Source organism: Ovis canadensis, chromosome 6 (assembly GCF_042477335.2).
Source record: "Ovis canadensis isolate MfBH-ARS-UI-01 breed Bighorn chromosome 6, ARS-UI_OviCan_v2, whole genome shotgun sequence".
NCBI classification, from domain to species: Eukaryota; Metazoa; Chordata; class Mammalia; order Artiodactyla; family Bovidae; genus Ovis; species Ovis canadensis.
The window spans coordinates 17,623,090-17,637,744 of record NC_091250.1 but is presented as its reverse complement, the minus strand read 5'-3'; the positions used below and the strand labels follow the sequence as shown (position 1 = coordinate 17,637,744).

General features: G+C 39.7%; 1 protein-coding gene across 1 annotated transcript; it reads right to left on the bottom strand.

Moving 5' to 3' along the window:
- Positions 1 to 5,031: 5,031 nt before the first annotated feature.
- TKTL2 (transketolase like 2) lies at positions 5,032 to 8,250 on the bottom strand. Its single transcript, XM_069593350.1, has one exon. It carries the CDS (start codon positions 7,754 to 7,756, stop codon positions 5,702 to 5,704), a length of 2,055 nt encoding a protein of 684 aa, XP_069449451.1. The 5' UTR covers positions 7,757 to 8,250; the 3' UTR covers positions 5,032 to 5,701.
- Between the last annotated feature and the right edge of the window lie 6,405 nt (positions 8,251 to 14,655).

Below are 14,655 nucleotides of genomic sequence, written 5' to 3'. Positions count from 1 at the left end.
GACTTCACTTTCACTTTAAGCACAGGTAACCACGTGGAAAATTCTGTAAATGTTGAGTAAATGAAGCCAGATACAAAATACTACACACTGTATCATTCCATGTATGTAAAGTTTAAAAACAGGTAATCAATGGAGTTAGCCATTAAAATAATTATTTGGAAGATAAAGGAGGAAATAATCAATCCATGGGAAGGGGACAGAAAGCAGCTTTGGGACCACTATTATAATTGTTGATTCAATATGAGTTAGAAGAGTGTTTCCACTTTGTGAAAACTCACTGAACTGTGCACTTCGTGTTTGGATGATATACATCAAAATGATTTGTTAGCTTTTAAACTAAATTTATGTATGGAAGGACTTAAAAATACATGAAAATAATAGCATTTATATGAGGGTGGGTTGGTATAAACAGAGGGAAAATAGTCTAACATTCTTGTATTCCCCAGAAACAGTAAATTGCCAATTAACCAAACCAATCTATTTCTAACAAATAAACTTGACTTGTACAGCTGATTGCGTTAGGTGACTTTTTGTTGTAATTAATATATATTACGTAGTCAGCACGAGTCTGTCACCTAGAGAGTAAAAGCTATTCGCGTAAACAATTCAGGGAAAGATGTTTAGGTGAAATGAGAAAATAAAAATATGCCTTTTGGGTTTCCAGAAATAAATTACTACATATCACTGTAATTTCAGGACTACATTAAGAAGACAGTTAACTTAAGCCAAAATTAATTTTCCCACCCTTGCTTTCAAGCCTTCTGTGTATAAACAAAACTTTAGAACTCCAGTGGTGCCCCAGGAACAGAGTAGCAGACTTGATTCTAAAGAGGCAAATCTATAAGGCCAAGGACAGAGAGACAAGAGATGAGTTTAGCAGCATCTAGGTGCTGCGGGAAGTTCTCATCAATATTTCTCAGACATGCGCATTCCAAGTTGCTTCAGTTGTGTCTGACTCTTTGTGACCCTATGGATTGTAAGGAAAGATTGAGGGCAAGAGGACACGGGGAGAGAAGATGAGATGGTTGGATGGCATTGTTTGCTCAATGAACATGAGTTTGAGCAAACTCTGGGAGATAGTGAAGGACAGGGAAGCCTGGTATGCTGCAGTCCATGGGGTCTCAAAGAGTTAGAAATGAAATAGTGACTGAACAATAGTATTATTCATCTAGTAATGTTCTTTCAAACATGTGGCATAAATCATGTGATGCACACACGTGCGTGAACATACTGGTCTGTATATGTGTGTGTCAGTTAATCTTCATCTACATGTGTGGGATGCTTAGTCTGCTTTTGAAATATACTAATCTATTAACCCTCTTGGAGGAGGACATGGCAACCCACTCCAGTATTCTTGCCTGGAGAATCCCATGGACAGAGCAGCCTGCAATCTATTAATCAGCATATTACTGGTAAAATAATTTTTCACTGGGAAACTATACTGTGTTCAATAAATTTTATGCATGTTGTTCTTCTTTTGAAGGTATGAGATGTAAGAATCTGGAAAACCTGGCAGTCTGCCTTTTGGAGGAAAACACTCCAACTCCAGAGCTCTATGTGGTCCTGTGTCTTCCACTCCACATAGCCCCTGGACTGAACTAAATGGTTGGCTACCTCTCCCTTGGGGATGTCAGCGGGTTCTTTACTTTACTGTTCAGTTCTCCTGGCAGCATACCTTCTGATAGGTCAGCATTCATTCTTGGTAGGAGGTGCCCCTGCTATGCTGAATGTTGATTTTGAGCTTTACCTCCACAATGCCCAACTTAGAGCAGACATCCGTTCACAGTGCTTGTCAAAGTGCCTGAGAGTACAGTGGAGACTCAGCTAGCCTTGCAGCACCCTGAAAAACTGCCTTTCTGCCTTTGTCAAATTAACATGTGTGCATGCGTGCTAAGTCTTTTCAGTTGTGTAAGACTCTGTGACCCTATGGACTGTAGCCCACCAGACTCCTCTGTCCATGGGATTCTCCAGGCAAGAATACAGGGATGGGTTGCCACGCCCTCCTCCAGGGGATCTTCCCCACCCAGGGATGGAAGCTGCAGCTCCTGCAACTCCTGCATTACAAGTGGATTCTTTACTGCTGAGCCACTGAGGAAGCCCAAATTAACATGTATTAGCTGTATTTTGGGCTTCCCTTGTGATTTAGCAGTAAAGAATTCGCCTGCCAATGCAGGAGACTTGAGTTTGATCCCTGCTTGGGAAGATCCCTGAAGAAGGAAATGGTAACATTTTCTTCCCAGTTGCTTCAGTGAGAGTTGAAAGAAAGGGAAGTATGTTTTCTTATACTTTTCTTTCATCCAAATTTCCAAAGGTTTCTCCAAACACATCATCATCTCCTCTGCTGAAAATCACTACCAACCATATCTTTCCACATAAATTCAGCAACATTGGGACCAACAGATGAGGGATTTAATAGCAGGTAGGTACTCTAATCACTGGTGGTCCCTTTCTGAGATTACACTTTCCTATATTCCCAAATTCGCTTCCTATATTCCCAGACTGTCACACATCACACAGAATCTCTCTGATCCGTGTGTGTCTTTACTCCTCAACGTGGTGGCCTGTGATAGGCACAAAACCTCCAATCTTACCAACACTTTGTAGACAAAGATAGTGGTAGCCACGAAGCCTGAACCTCCACAGGCCATTCTTATCTCTTCCACCTGGATATTGTCACCCTCACCTCGCTCCAATGTTCCACCTCAGGATTTGCAAACTTCTACTGTAAAAATCCAGAGAAATATTTTAGGCTTTGTAGACCATAAAGTGTGTGTCACAATTATGACAAATGTCAATAACTGATGTCAATTCTGCTGTGGCAGCTCCAAGGAAGCCACAGATAATATATAAATGAAGGAGTGTGGCTGTGTTACCATCAAATTTCATTCATGGACATTTGAATTTCATAGTTTTCATAAAATGCTACTCTTAACATTTTCTTAACCATCTAAAAGTATAAAGTCATACATAGCTTTTTGCTTGTTTGTTTAGTTGCTAAGTCACGTCCTACTCTCTTGTGACCCTATGGATTGTAGCTTGACAGGTTTCTCTATCCACAGGATTTTTGAGTTTGGAGTTACACAAAAATGGAAGGCAAATAGATTTTTCCTGCTGGTGTTTTCCACCTCCTGCCCTTTCCCATCTTTGGTCTTTGTTAGCTGAACCATAAGCCAGGGAGCAGATGTAGTCACAGCTGTCCCTGGAATGTCATCAAGCTTTCTTGAGATGACATTCTTCTAGGCAAAACAATGAATAGAAGACCTGAGTTAAACCAGTGACCAGGTGTTCATCCAAGTCAAAACTGGATATACACAAGCTTTAGGGGTCAAGATTAGTATCAGTCAGAATAATTCTCTGATTTCCATGGGCAGTTACACGATCTCCAGATACATTCAAAGCTGGAGAATATTTAATATAACACAATTGGATTTGATTCCATCTTACATGACAAACTGTAGACATGAGATAGAAGTCTCATCTCCCATTTCTTTCTTCTGGACCTGCCAGCCACTGATTGATGTCCTGTGGGACCGAATCTTTACAGGAGAGATTAACACCTTCTCCACCCTCCTACAAAAATATTTTTGATCATTTCTGAGATTCCACCCTGAACTTCTGTCATTATTACAGCTGTGTTTATGCATATTTGATTGGAAGCAAAGCATTTTGCATCCCACATTCAAGTTACAAGCCATAAAAACTGAAGCTCTTTCCTAGTATACAAACTCAAATTAGGACAAGTAATTTTGTGCTGGTATTTCGTCTGTTTTAATCTGTGTCTAAATCAATGGTAGTGAGATTGTAACAGGCAGGAAGGCCAGGGTCTCCAAACGGAGAAAATAGGCTGCGAGCGTCAGACATTTTTTCTCTCTCTCTTAAGCGGCAGGAAGAAACAAACTAGTGTTACATTTTTTTCCCCTTCTCTATATTTATGGCCCAGGATGACTCACCTGGTGCCAAGATTATCTCAAAATGCATCTTGTGGATGAGGTCTGGTGCCATTCTCTGAGTTTTGAGACATTGCTTTAATTAGCAGACTGCTAATAGCTATATAACATCCAGCTAAAGACTAGCAGGGGCGTGGGTACTCTTTCTGCCCCCTTCTGATGTCTATGTCAGAAGTTTTCTCTTTTATACTTTAATAAAACTTTATTAAACAAAAGCTCTGAGCCATCAAGCCTCGTCTCTGGCCCCGGATTAAATTCTTCTCCTCCAGAGGCCAAGAATCCCAGCATCTTTCGTGGTTCACAACAACCTTTCAGTAGGGTTTAAAAACTTTAAGGATAAAGACTTGTTCAACAGCACCCCATCCACGGATACATTTGATTGATGTTACTACATGGGAATGACCATATTTTAAGAGCTACAGTTATATATGCATACTACAAATGGATTTTTCTATGGTGAGACAAATGAGCTAAATTTGTTGTGTATCTGTATTTTCTAAATTCCTACAATAATCCTATAGCAACTGTTTTTAATTTTACAAAATGATTTTTAAATCTTAGGAAATAAAGAGCAATTATAATCAATTTTCAAAAGAAGAAACCAGAACCAGCTCAGAGAAAAAGTGCAGACAGTATTCTACTGTCCTGAGCAGGCCCCCATTTCTCTGATTCTCAGGTTAGTGATTTTTGGTTTCTGTGATACCTTCCAGAACAAACTGGGTTATGTGTCCAATTAACTTAATGATGACACTTAATGAAGGTAATAAAACTAAGGAATTACCTGACAAAAAGTCATTTTAAATTTACTTTTGAACTTTGGGTCTGGCTTTGATTTACCTGACTAGTACTTCTTCTTACATTCCAGCCATATACTCTATTTACTCACGGCAAAAAGTGAGAGGTGTGCTTCAGTCCACACATTGTTTTCCAGTGATTTGTCTCCAGCTGGGACATTTTCCTCTATTGAGAGAACATGCCTCTTTCTGTTTCTCGTTTAAATAGAAGTTTTTTTTGTTTGCTTGTTTGTTTTTTTTATCAGAGAGAAACCAAGTCACACATACATGACACAAACTGAATAAAGTTATTGGTTTTTAAATACTTTATTACATTAATTCTAGTTTCCTGAGTAGATGAATATAATCGTTGGCAAATTGGTCACTGAGAAAATGAAACGTTTCTGAAACCTCACAAAATATTGTAATGTGTAAACCAGAAGTAGTCAGGCTTTCATCTCTTCACAGAACAGTCACTGAAGCAATGAGGTACACCATAAGAGAACTTTCACTGCTGCCCTCCAGTCTCTAAACTGCAAAGGAGAAAAGACAAACTTTGAAGGGAATTTCTAGGCAACTGTAGTCAAAAATTATCCAGGAAGCTGCAGGTGGGATGGCATTACATGAAACCTCGTACTTGCCTCAAAACCTAGGCTACTGAAGTCTACAATGAAATTCACATTTTCTTCACAAGTAAATTACATTTAGGAAACTTACCTCTACATTAATTCCCAAATTAGTCAATTATTTGTAGTCTTATCAGCAAACTTCGTAGTAGGTTGTTGTATTCTGTTACTTAAACTACTGATTCAACACTGAGTGACATTTGTATATACAGTCACAGTTTATAAGTAGTTGACTAGAATTTCTGAATTAGGAATGAAACAAGCTCTTAAATGGCTTTGTTTAAATAATACACAAAAAGGTCCAACAGGGTTTTAAAACCAACACAGAGACTGATATTTTTAAAAATCGGTTATTTTAGTGCATTAAAGTATATTTCACAGCTGCTATGATGTGTCTAGCACTGACACCAAACATACTCAGTAATTCACTAGGTTTCCTGTTTCTTTCAGGCACTCCTGACACCGACAGCTGATGAACATGGATGTCAGGCTCCCCAGATACTGCTGCACACACAGCTTCGCCAATGCCGCCTTCTTGGTAATGATCTTCCACTGTGACAACCCGGCCATCAGTAGCTTTTGCACAGGAGATGATGGTGGCAGCATCCAGGGGTTTAATGGTAAACGGATCAATAACACAGATAGAAATATCTTGCTGAGAAAGAGCGTCAGCAGCTGCTAAGGCTTCATGCAGAGTAGCTCCAGCTCCAATTACTGTGACTTTGTCATTATTACTATGGCGGATGACCTTGGCCCTTCCAATCTCAAAATTTTCTTGTGGGGGATAAATAACTGCAGTTTCTGATCGGCTGGTCCGAATGAAGCACATTCCTTTGGTGTTGGCAGCCAGATAAACAGCATGCTCTGTCGAGACAGCATCACTTGGGAGGAAAACAGTGCAATTGGGAATGCTCCGGAACATGGCTAGATCTTCCAAGGCCATCTGAGAAGGGCCATCTTCACCAACAGATACCCCACAGTGAGAACCAATAAGATTTATATTAGTTTGAGATATGGCTCCCATCCGGATCTGATCAAATGCTCTAGTCAAAAAGGCAGCTAAAGCAGTAACAAATGTAATGGTTCGACCACGTGTGGCACAGCCCAGTGCCACACTCACCATGTTTTGTTCCGCAGCAAAACACTCAATAAAACGCTCAGGATGTTCTTCCTTGAATATTTCAAAACAGGTAGAGTTCTTTGGGTCACCATCCAGGACAACAACTCTTTCATTTGCAAGGCCCAGTTTAGCCAGAGCCAAACCATATGCTTTCTGAGTAGCTACCCTGTCACCAACTTTATAATCAGGCAAACAGGTCATTTTTATATTTGTGATACTGACTGGAGGTGAGCCTTCAACAGGAGGTTTTGGTAGGAGATTCCTGTTGGTCTGTATCTGACTTTCAATTAGTCTAATGATTTCATCTCCTCTTTCTTTTGGCAGTGCCTTTCCATGCCAATTTTCTGCATCCTCAACATTTGGAATACCCCTGCCCTTGAAGGTCTTTGCAATTATGGCAGCGGGCTTGTTCTTCCCTTGAGTAGCTTGAGAAAAGGCCTGGCACAACGCCTCCACATCATGGCCATCTACTAAGTAAGTATTCCATCCAAAGGCCTCACAGCGATTCCGATAGATGTCTGTGCAGTGCTTCAGGGGTGCAACGCCACTTTGCCCCAAGCGGTTGACGTCGAACACTGCCACGAGATTGTCCAAACAGTAGTGGGAAGCAAAGGCCAAAGCTTCCCAGACGGAGCCTTCTGAGGACTCACCGTCGCCCAGGAGGCAGAATACCCGGTAGCTGGCTTTGTCCAAATACTTGCCAGTGTAAGCCATTCCACACGCAGCCCCCAGCCCTTGCCCAAGCGATCCTGTAGCCACATCCACAAACGACAGCCTGGGGGTTGGGTGTCCCTCGAGGTCGCAATGAATTGTCCTCAAGTTCAGCAGGTCGGGTTCACTGATGCCGCCCGCCTCCGCCCAGGCAGCATAGAGCAGTGGAGCGGCATGACCTTTGGAAAGGACGAATCTGTCGTTGTCGGGGTGCGCTGGCTCAGTCTGTCTGTACCTCATCGTGTGGAAGAAAAGCACCGACACGATCTCTGCCGCGCTACAGCACGATGTGGGGTGGCCAGAGCCAGAGGCACATGTAGCCCTGATGGAATGGATGCGCAGGCGGTTGGCCAGGTCCTGCAGCACTTGCACTGTGGTCGCGTCCAGCGTCGCGCTGTCCGCCATGTCGGCGCCTTCCCAGGTTCCTGTGCGGGGCAGACGGGGCGGTGCCACGGCGGTTCCATCACGTGACGGCGTGCCTGGCCTTGCCTCGGGGAAATGAGCTCCGGAGGTTCCGTCAGTTAATCGTGATGCCAGAGGCCGTAACGGCCGCCCCTGGAAACAGCAGTGCAGTTTCATCTTGTGACAGGAAGTCCTGGCCCCACCTCCGGAAGAAGCCTGCTTACCACCTGGGCCTAGGTCCTCGCCCTGCTCCGCAGGCTTCTTCCAGTGAATGGGTTTTAATACTTAGTCGTTTACATGCTTAACATTATGTAAAATAATTAAACTTCTTTATACTTTTCCTCATTATAAATTCAAAAGGGCTTTCTTTTATTCCTGCATTATGGGATGCTGTTTGTTGAGGTTCTGCTGCTTTTTCCTGCTTTGGGGCTGCCTGAGACATCCGCACTGTTCTGTGCCTGGGTGCTCAGTTGCAAAGTCCAGTCAGACTCCACATTTCTGAGGACTGTAGTTCTCCAGGCTCCTCTGTTGATAGCATTTTCCAGGCAAGAATACTGGAGTGTGTTGCCATTTCCTCCTTCAAGGGCTTCTTCCCTGATCCAAGTATAGAACCCAAGTGTCCTACATCTCCTGCACGGGGGAAATGAATTCTTTACCACTGAGCCACCTGGGAAGCCCATGCACTGTTCTGTAGCCCAGCATTAATGGAAATGATCCAGAGTTACTGTCAGTCTACTGGATATGGCAACACCATGTCAATGAGACTTTCCAGAGCAGCTGGAAATTCTTTATATTTATTTTTAATTGGATGATAATTGCTCTTCAGCTTTGTGTTGGTGAAAATTGACTCTGACTCGCAGATAGAAATACGATAATTTGATCAAAATTGTCACAAGGATCAAATTTAGAACCGCTGAATGGTAGGGTGCCTAGAACTGTAATTTCGCCCACGTATCCTAAAATACAGTTACTAATAATACTTTTTAAATATAATTAACTTACTTGCTTTAGTTATATAACTAAACGAGCCACTGAGTGCTTCTACCAGGCCAAGGTTGTATATAGCATGTTATCTAAAAACACAAAAACACAATAACAGTACTATATCTCTCCCATGCTGTGGTATTAAACAGCTTAATTTTTGAGTCATAATACTTAGTTTTAACTTCACATTAAAATCATCACACTGAAAACAAAACAGACTTATCTCCTGGACTCCACCTCAAGAGAAGCTAAATTCTAGTCTATGGGACTACAGTTTCAGACACTATAGTTTTAATGCACCTGTTAATTCTCTGGGAGGAAAATAAAATTTAGTGTTGCCAAGAGAGATCTCTGAAATGGAGCTGGGAGGCTACTGAGGAAGTGATTCTTGATGGACTCTGAACTTCTGATCTCTTATTGTCTTAACTCAGGCATCCAGAACTCTGCCCTATGCTTCAGACATTTAAGGTGCTTGTTGGACCCTTACCCTAAATAACTCTGACAGCATATCCGTTAAGAACAAATATCTCTTTCCTGCACAAGGATCAGTGATAATTCTTTCCAGAGAGCTTTTACAAACTTGTGACTTTTGTCTTTATAAGTCCCTGGCTCTTTCTCTTGAAAACTCAGCTTCACCCCAATTTGTGCTTCCAGAATGGCAATTCCTAAGACCCCAAATAAAGCTCTTTGTTCTTGGCAGCACTGATACGGATTATTGTTTGACTAATTGCCTACTGTCTAGTCAAAGTTAAGAACCAATAATCTGCAGATAGGCTTAGTTCAGTGGTTTTCAACATTGGTTGCACTTTAGAGTTATCTGAGGAGTTAAACAAACAAATCTTGTATCCAGGCTGCACTCCAAAGCAGCCAAATCAGAATTTCTGGGTAAAGGATCTAAGCACCAGTAATTTGTAAAACTCCCATGATAATTTCAATGTTCAGTTGGGTTGTAAACAACTAAGGGGGTCTTACTGTTCTTTACATGTCTCTTACATTATATCTCAGATAACTATTACATATTACTTGCAACTTACCATTTTTATTTTTAAGAATGTGTATTAGAATAAAACATAATGGTATGATATGGACAACATTTTAAGACTTGCTGGAGAAATGCTGGGATCAGAAAAATCCTTAGAAGTTCATCTTGTATTACTCTGCATTCCTTTTACAAATTAATACTGACTTACCTTTTTACACTACTAAAGGAAGACAAAATAAAAACATACCAAACTAGATGTAAGACGGAAGTTAGGGAAAAAAACAAAAACCAAAACGCTATATCAAAACAGCAAACTACTAGGGGCTGACAGGAAAGCAGTTAACATAAATGTAGGCAATTCACTATTATTTTGGCTAGAGAGTTCTAATTAACCCTAAAAATTGGAAGCTAAATGTGACAGTGTAAAAATGGTCTATGAGGCAGTGCTTACTTGAAAAAAAAAAAGGGGGGGGGGGAATAAGAACTACTTATTTCCCAAATTTCCCAAATTCTTCCATTTGTTTAAAGTATTGCACAATTATCTCCCAAATTATTAAACAGAAAGTTCTTACCCTTAATGTTAGTAAAGGTCAATTTTACTAAGAAAAGAATGTAGTCTTGGTGATTTAATGCCTTAGATTTAATGCCTTAGATAATGAGTGTGAATTTCCCTCTGTTGCTTTGTGAGACAGTGTGGAATTTTTTCTTTGACTACATAGAAAAGAATGCTTTGTAAATTATCTGTAAACTATTTTTAAGTGTTCTGAGATTTTTTTAAGGGAATAAATGTAAATTTAAATATTGTAAAAATTATGAATACTCCTTATAGACATTTTAGTCTTTAAAAATATATTTTCAAATATGCAATTGCAAGTAACCATATAAGTGGGCTTCCCTGGTGGTCCAGTTATTAAGAGTCTGCCGAGCAAGCAGGAAATATGGGTTCGATCCTTGGTCTGGGAAGGAAGATCCCACATGCCACCTGAAAACTAAGCCGGGCCGTCACAACTACTGAGCCCATGCCATAGAGCCTGAGAGCCACAACAAGTAAAAGCCCTGTGTACAGCAACAGAGATCCAGTGCAGCCAAAAATACATACATAAATAAAATTATAAAAGAAAGAATAAAGCTTCCTTTAAAAAAAATAGAAAGTAACCATATAAATATAACATATATATAACTTGATAATACAAGTCATCCAATGTGGCTGTGAACACAACTTACTCAAATAAAATCAAAGATGTGTTACCACATTCTATTTTCTCCACTTAGAAGAGACTATTACTGACAAAAGGCCAGCCCCCAATTAGAAGTCATTTTGGAAGACAGTCAAAAGCTTTCTGCAAATGGGAAGAAATTATTCATTTATTAATCTTAGTTTATAAAGTAGGGACTGGAAGATTCAAGTACCTACTGGATTGGGGAGTTAAATGAGTAAACATATGTAGGATATGATGTAAGAGGGTTGGAGGAGCCTCTGACAGATTGGAGAATATAAGCCCACCTAAAGGCATACAAAACTGGAAGATTTGTGAACATTTTGTTGGGGGAAGAAAGCATTTCTTCAGGCTGCCAGTTTTTGCCCCTGATTTATTTGGTTTTACCCCTGATTTTACCCCAGTTTTTTCCCCTGATTTATTTTTACCTGTTTAAATTTTTCACTTTAATTTTTTTCCTCATAGTAAGAAAAAATATTGTAATATGTACTTGAGATGAAAATAAAACCCAGCAGGAACACTAATACATATAGTTATGGAAGGAAAAATATAAATAGCAGGAATTAGTAAGTGCAATTTCTGAGGAAACAAAAGACACCTACTGATTATTCAGGATGTCTACATCAATTTGTGAAAATATACACTTCCACTATGTGAGAGTGAGTTACCTTTAGACTGAGAAAACTGAAGTTTCACTGATATTTTATCTCAATTGTTGAATTTTGTTAAAATGGAATGTTGTCAAAGAAAGACACAGATGATGAATTCATCCTTTTTCTTACTTTGTTTAAATTTGGCTAGTTTAGTGGGCTGAGTATGGAGCTAGTGAAAGTAAGATTCTTGTGTAGGGCAATAAGTTTCTTGCAGGGGGATAAAGGTATTCTATTTTCTTGAATTACTGCTTTGAAATTTATGGCAGATGCTATTATTGACAGTCCTACTTTTTCCATATAGTTTTAATTTTGGTGAGGGGAGGGTTAGAGGGTTGGAGAGTAACATACTAAGAAAGTTAGGCCTACTTCTTTAAGTGCTTCTCAGATGAATAAGTCCTGGAAATGTAATTTACAGCCTAGTGCCTACAGTCCAAACCTCTGTATTAAATATTTGAAAGTTGTTAGGAGAGTAGATTTTAAAAGGTCTCACCACACATACAAATTATAATTATGTGAAGTACAGATATGTTAACTAACCTTATTGTGGTAATTATTATTTTTTCAATATAAATAGGTACCAAATCATCACATTTTATGTCTTAAAATTACACAATATGTTAATTATATCTCAATAAGCTGGGGAAAAAATAAACTGCTTCTATTTCAGTCCATTTTTTCTAAGTTTGCCTCTATTGTCTGTTTCTTATTGGACAAGGAGTTACACAGTTCTACTTTTTGAAATAGTAATTAAAAACATTAAATGATGGACATTGTTTAGGGGTGCTATATTTTATTTTGTTAACTTCTTGTAAAGAGTATTGGACTTCATTCGAACAGACAGCTTGGTGCTTCAAAATTGTTTAAGTCTGTGAAGACAGGTATAAAGTATGCTTCACTCTGTTATTACTGCAAAAGCATATTTTCCCTGGGGTCTCCACTAAAGCTCCCAAATGTTCAACAAGGACCCTCCCCTCTGGTTGAATCCCCAAGATTCAGTTGTGCCAGTGAGCTCTCTGTGAACTCTGGGAACTGTTTCATATACTGCCCCCAAGTTGTCCTTTGCCTGGCCTAGTAGAGGGCCTCACAATTTTGCAGTGCTCTGTGTAAGACAGCCTCCTCCTGTTTGCAAAGTCCCTCCAGGAAGGAAACCATGAAGATGATGTGGCTTACCTTGTTTATTTTTCTTCTTTAAGGATTACAGTTCCATGCTGCTTGTTTTCCAACATTTGAACACTGTTGCTTTGTATAGTGTCTCTAATTTTGTTACTGTTTATTGCTAGGGGGTAAATCTCATTCTAGTTACTCTATCATAATAGCCTTAGAATCAGACCCCACAAGACTCTGGAGTTCAGAATTTCTAACTACATCAATTATTACTAACCTTTTTGGTGTCATTTAAAATATTATGTCCCCTAAAGTACAGTCTGTATGCTAAGTTACCTCAGTCAAGTCTGACTCTTTGGGACCCTATGAACTGTAGCCCACCAGGCTGCTCTGTCCATGGGATTCTCCAGACAAGAATGCCGGAGTGGGTTGCCATTTCCTTCTCCAGGGGATCTTCCCAATCCAGGGATTGAATCCAGATCTCTTACATCTCCTGCACTGTTAGGCAGGTTCTTTATCACTAGTGCCACTGAGTCATTCTGCTGTACAGCAGAAATTAACAAGACATTGTAAATAAACTATATTTCAGGGGAGAATAATACAAAACAATTTAATTAGAGATTTTAACACATTTTTGTAGAGAACTTGAAAATAAATCTGCTTTATGTCTTTTTAAAAATCCCATTGTTATGGTTAGTTAAATTTTCTAGAGAGATTTAATACCGCTCTGTAAAATGCAAAAATCTTTTGCTTGTGAATGATTTGTTAAATTAACCCCTCTGAAACATACCAAATACCTTACCTTTCTTTTTAGAAAGGGGACGTGAAGTCATAATCCTTTATTTTTGATTAATAGTGGTCATAATTATAAACACTGGCTATTATATCCTATTGAAATTCAATAAGAAAATCCAAATAATTATCTAAAATGATGCCTAAGGGAGGTTATTCCAATATCTTCAGAATAATATTCAGGATATTCAAAAATTTTTATTACTATACTGCAGTATAACTTTCTGGAGAAGGCAATGGCACCCCACTCCAGTACTCTTGCCTGGAAAATCCCATGGACTGAGGAGCCTGGTGGGCGGCAGTCCATGGAGTCGCGAAGAGTTGGACACGACTGAGCGACTTTACTTTCACTTTTCACTTTCATGCATTGGAGAAGGAAATGGCAACCTACTCCAGTGTTCTTGCCTGGAGAATCCCAGGGACGGGGGAGCCTCGTGGGCTGCCGTCTATGGGGTTGCATAGAGTCGGACACGACTGAAGCGACTTAGCAGCAGCAGCAGTATAACTTTCAGGTTTTATGTCTGTGGTAACAAAATGACCCCCTACAAGAAGAAAACTGGAAGTGGCCCAAGCAAGGTTTAAGTTCATTTCTCCTTCATGTAAAAATTCAAAAGACGGTGGAAGGTCCAGACTTGTCACACAGTGCTGTTCAACAGGGTCTCTCCAGGGTGAAAGTTCTTTCTGTCTTGTTGCCTACTCGTTCTTCAAGTCTTGCCTCATCTGCAAAGCTGAAGCCAGAAATTATCTTGTCCTCTTTTTACTCCCATATGAAGGAACAAAAAGGATGGAAGGGAGGTAGGAAATTCATTTTTCAGGAAGTATCCCATAAATTGTAAAACTTATGTCTCATATTCCATTTGTAAGAACTTACTTGCCTAATCACACCCAATATTATGGGAGATGGGGAAATGTAAGAGTATGTTAAATTATCATGTAGGGGCTTATGCTTATAAGTATCTGGTTGGTGCAAAACTAATTGCAGTTTCAGACCATGAGTTTCAAATCACTGTGACTAGGCTCAAACACATCTTTATTCATCAAAATAGGAATCATTATGATCAACATAGTTTTGCCAATAAGAAACAAGTTTGTTTATTCCTGTAGCATAAAAATCATGCTTCAGGATTTGATGAACTGTGGAATGCATTCTGTGCATCCTGCTGGTTGTGTAAGTGTTTTCCCTGCAAAAAATTGTTGAGATAATTGAAGATGTGGTACTCAGTTGGAGAGAGGTCAGGTGAATATGGCAGATGAGGCAAAACTTCACATGCCAATTTGTTCAACTTTTGAAGTGTTGGTTATGCAACGCATGGTCAAGCATCATCATAGAAAAGAATTGGGTCC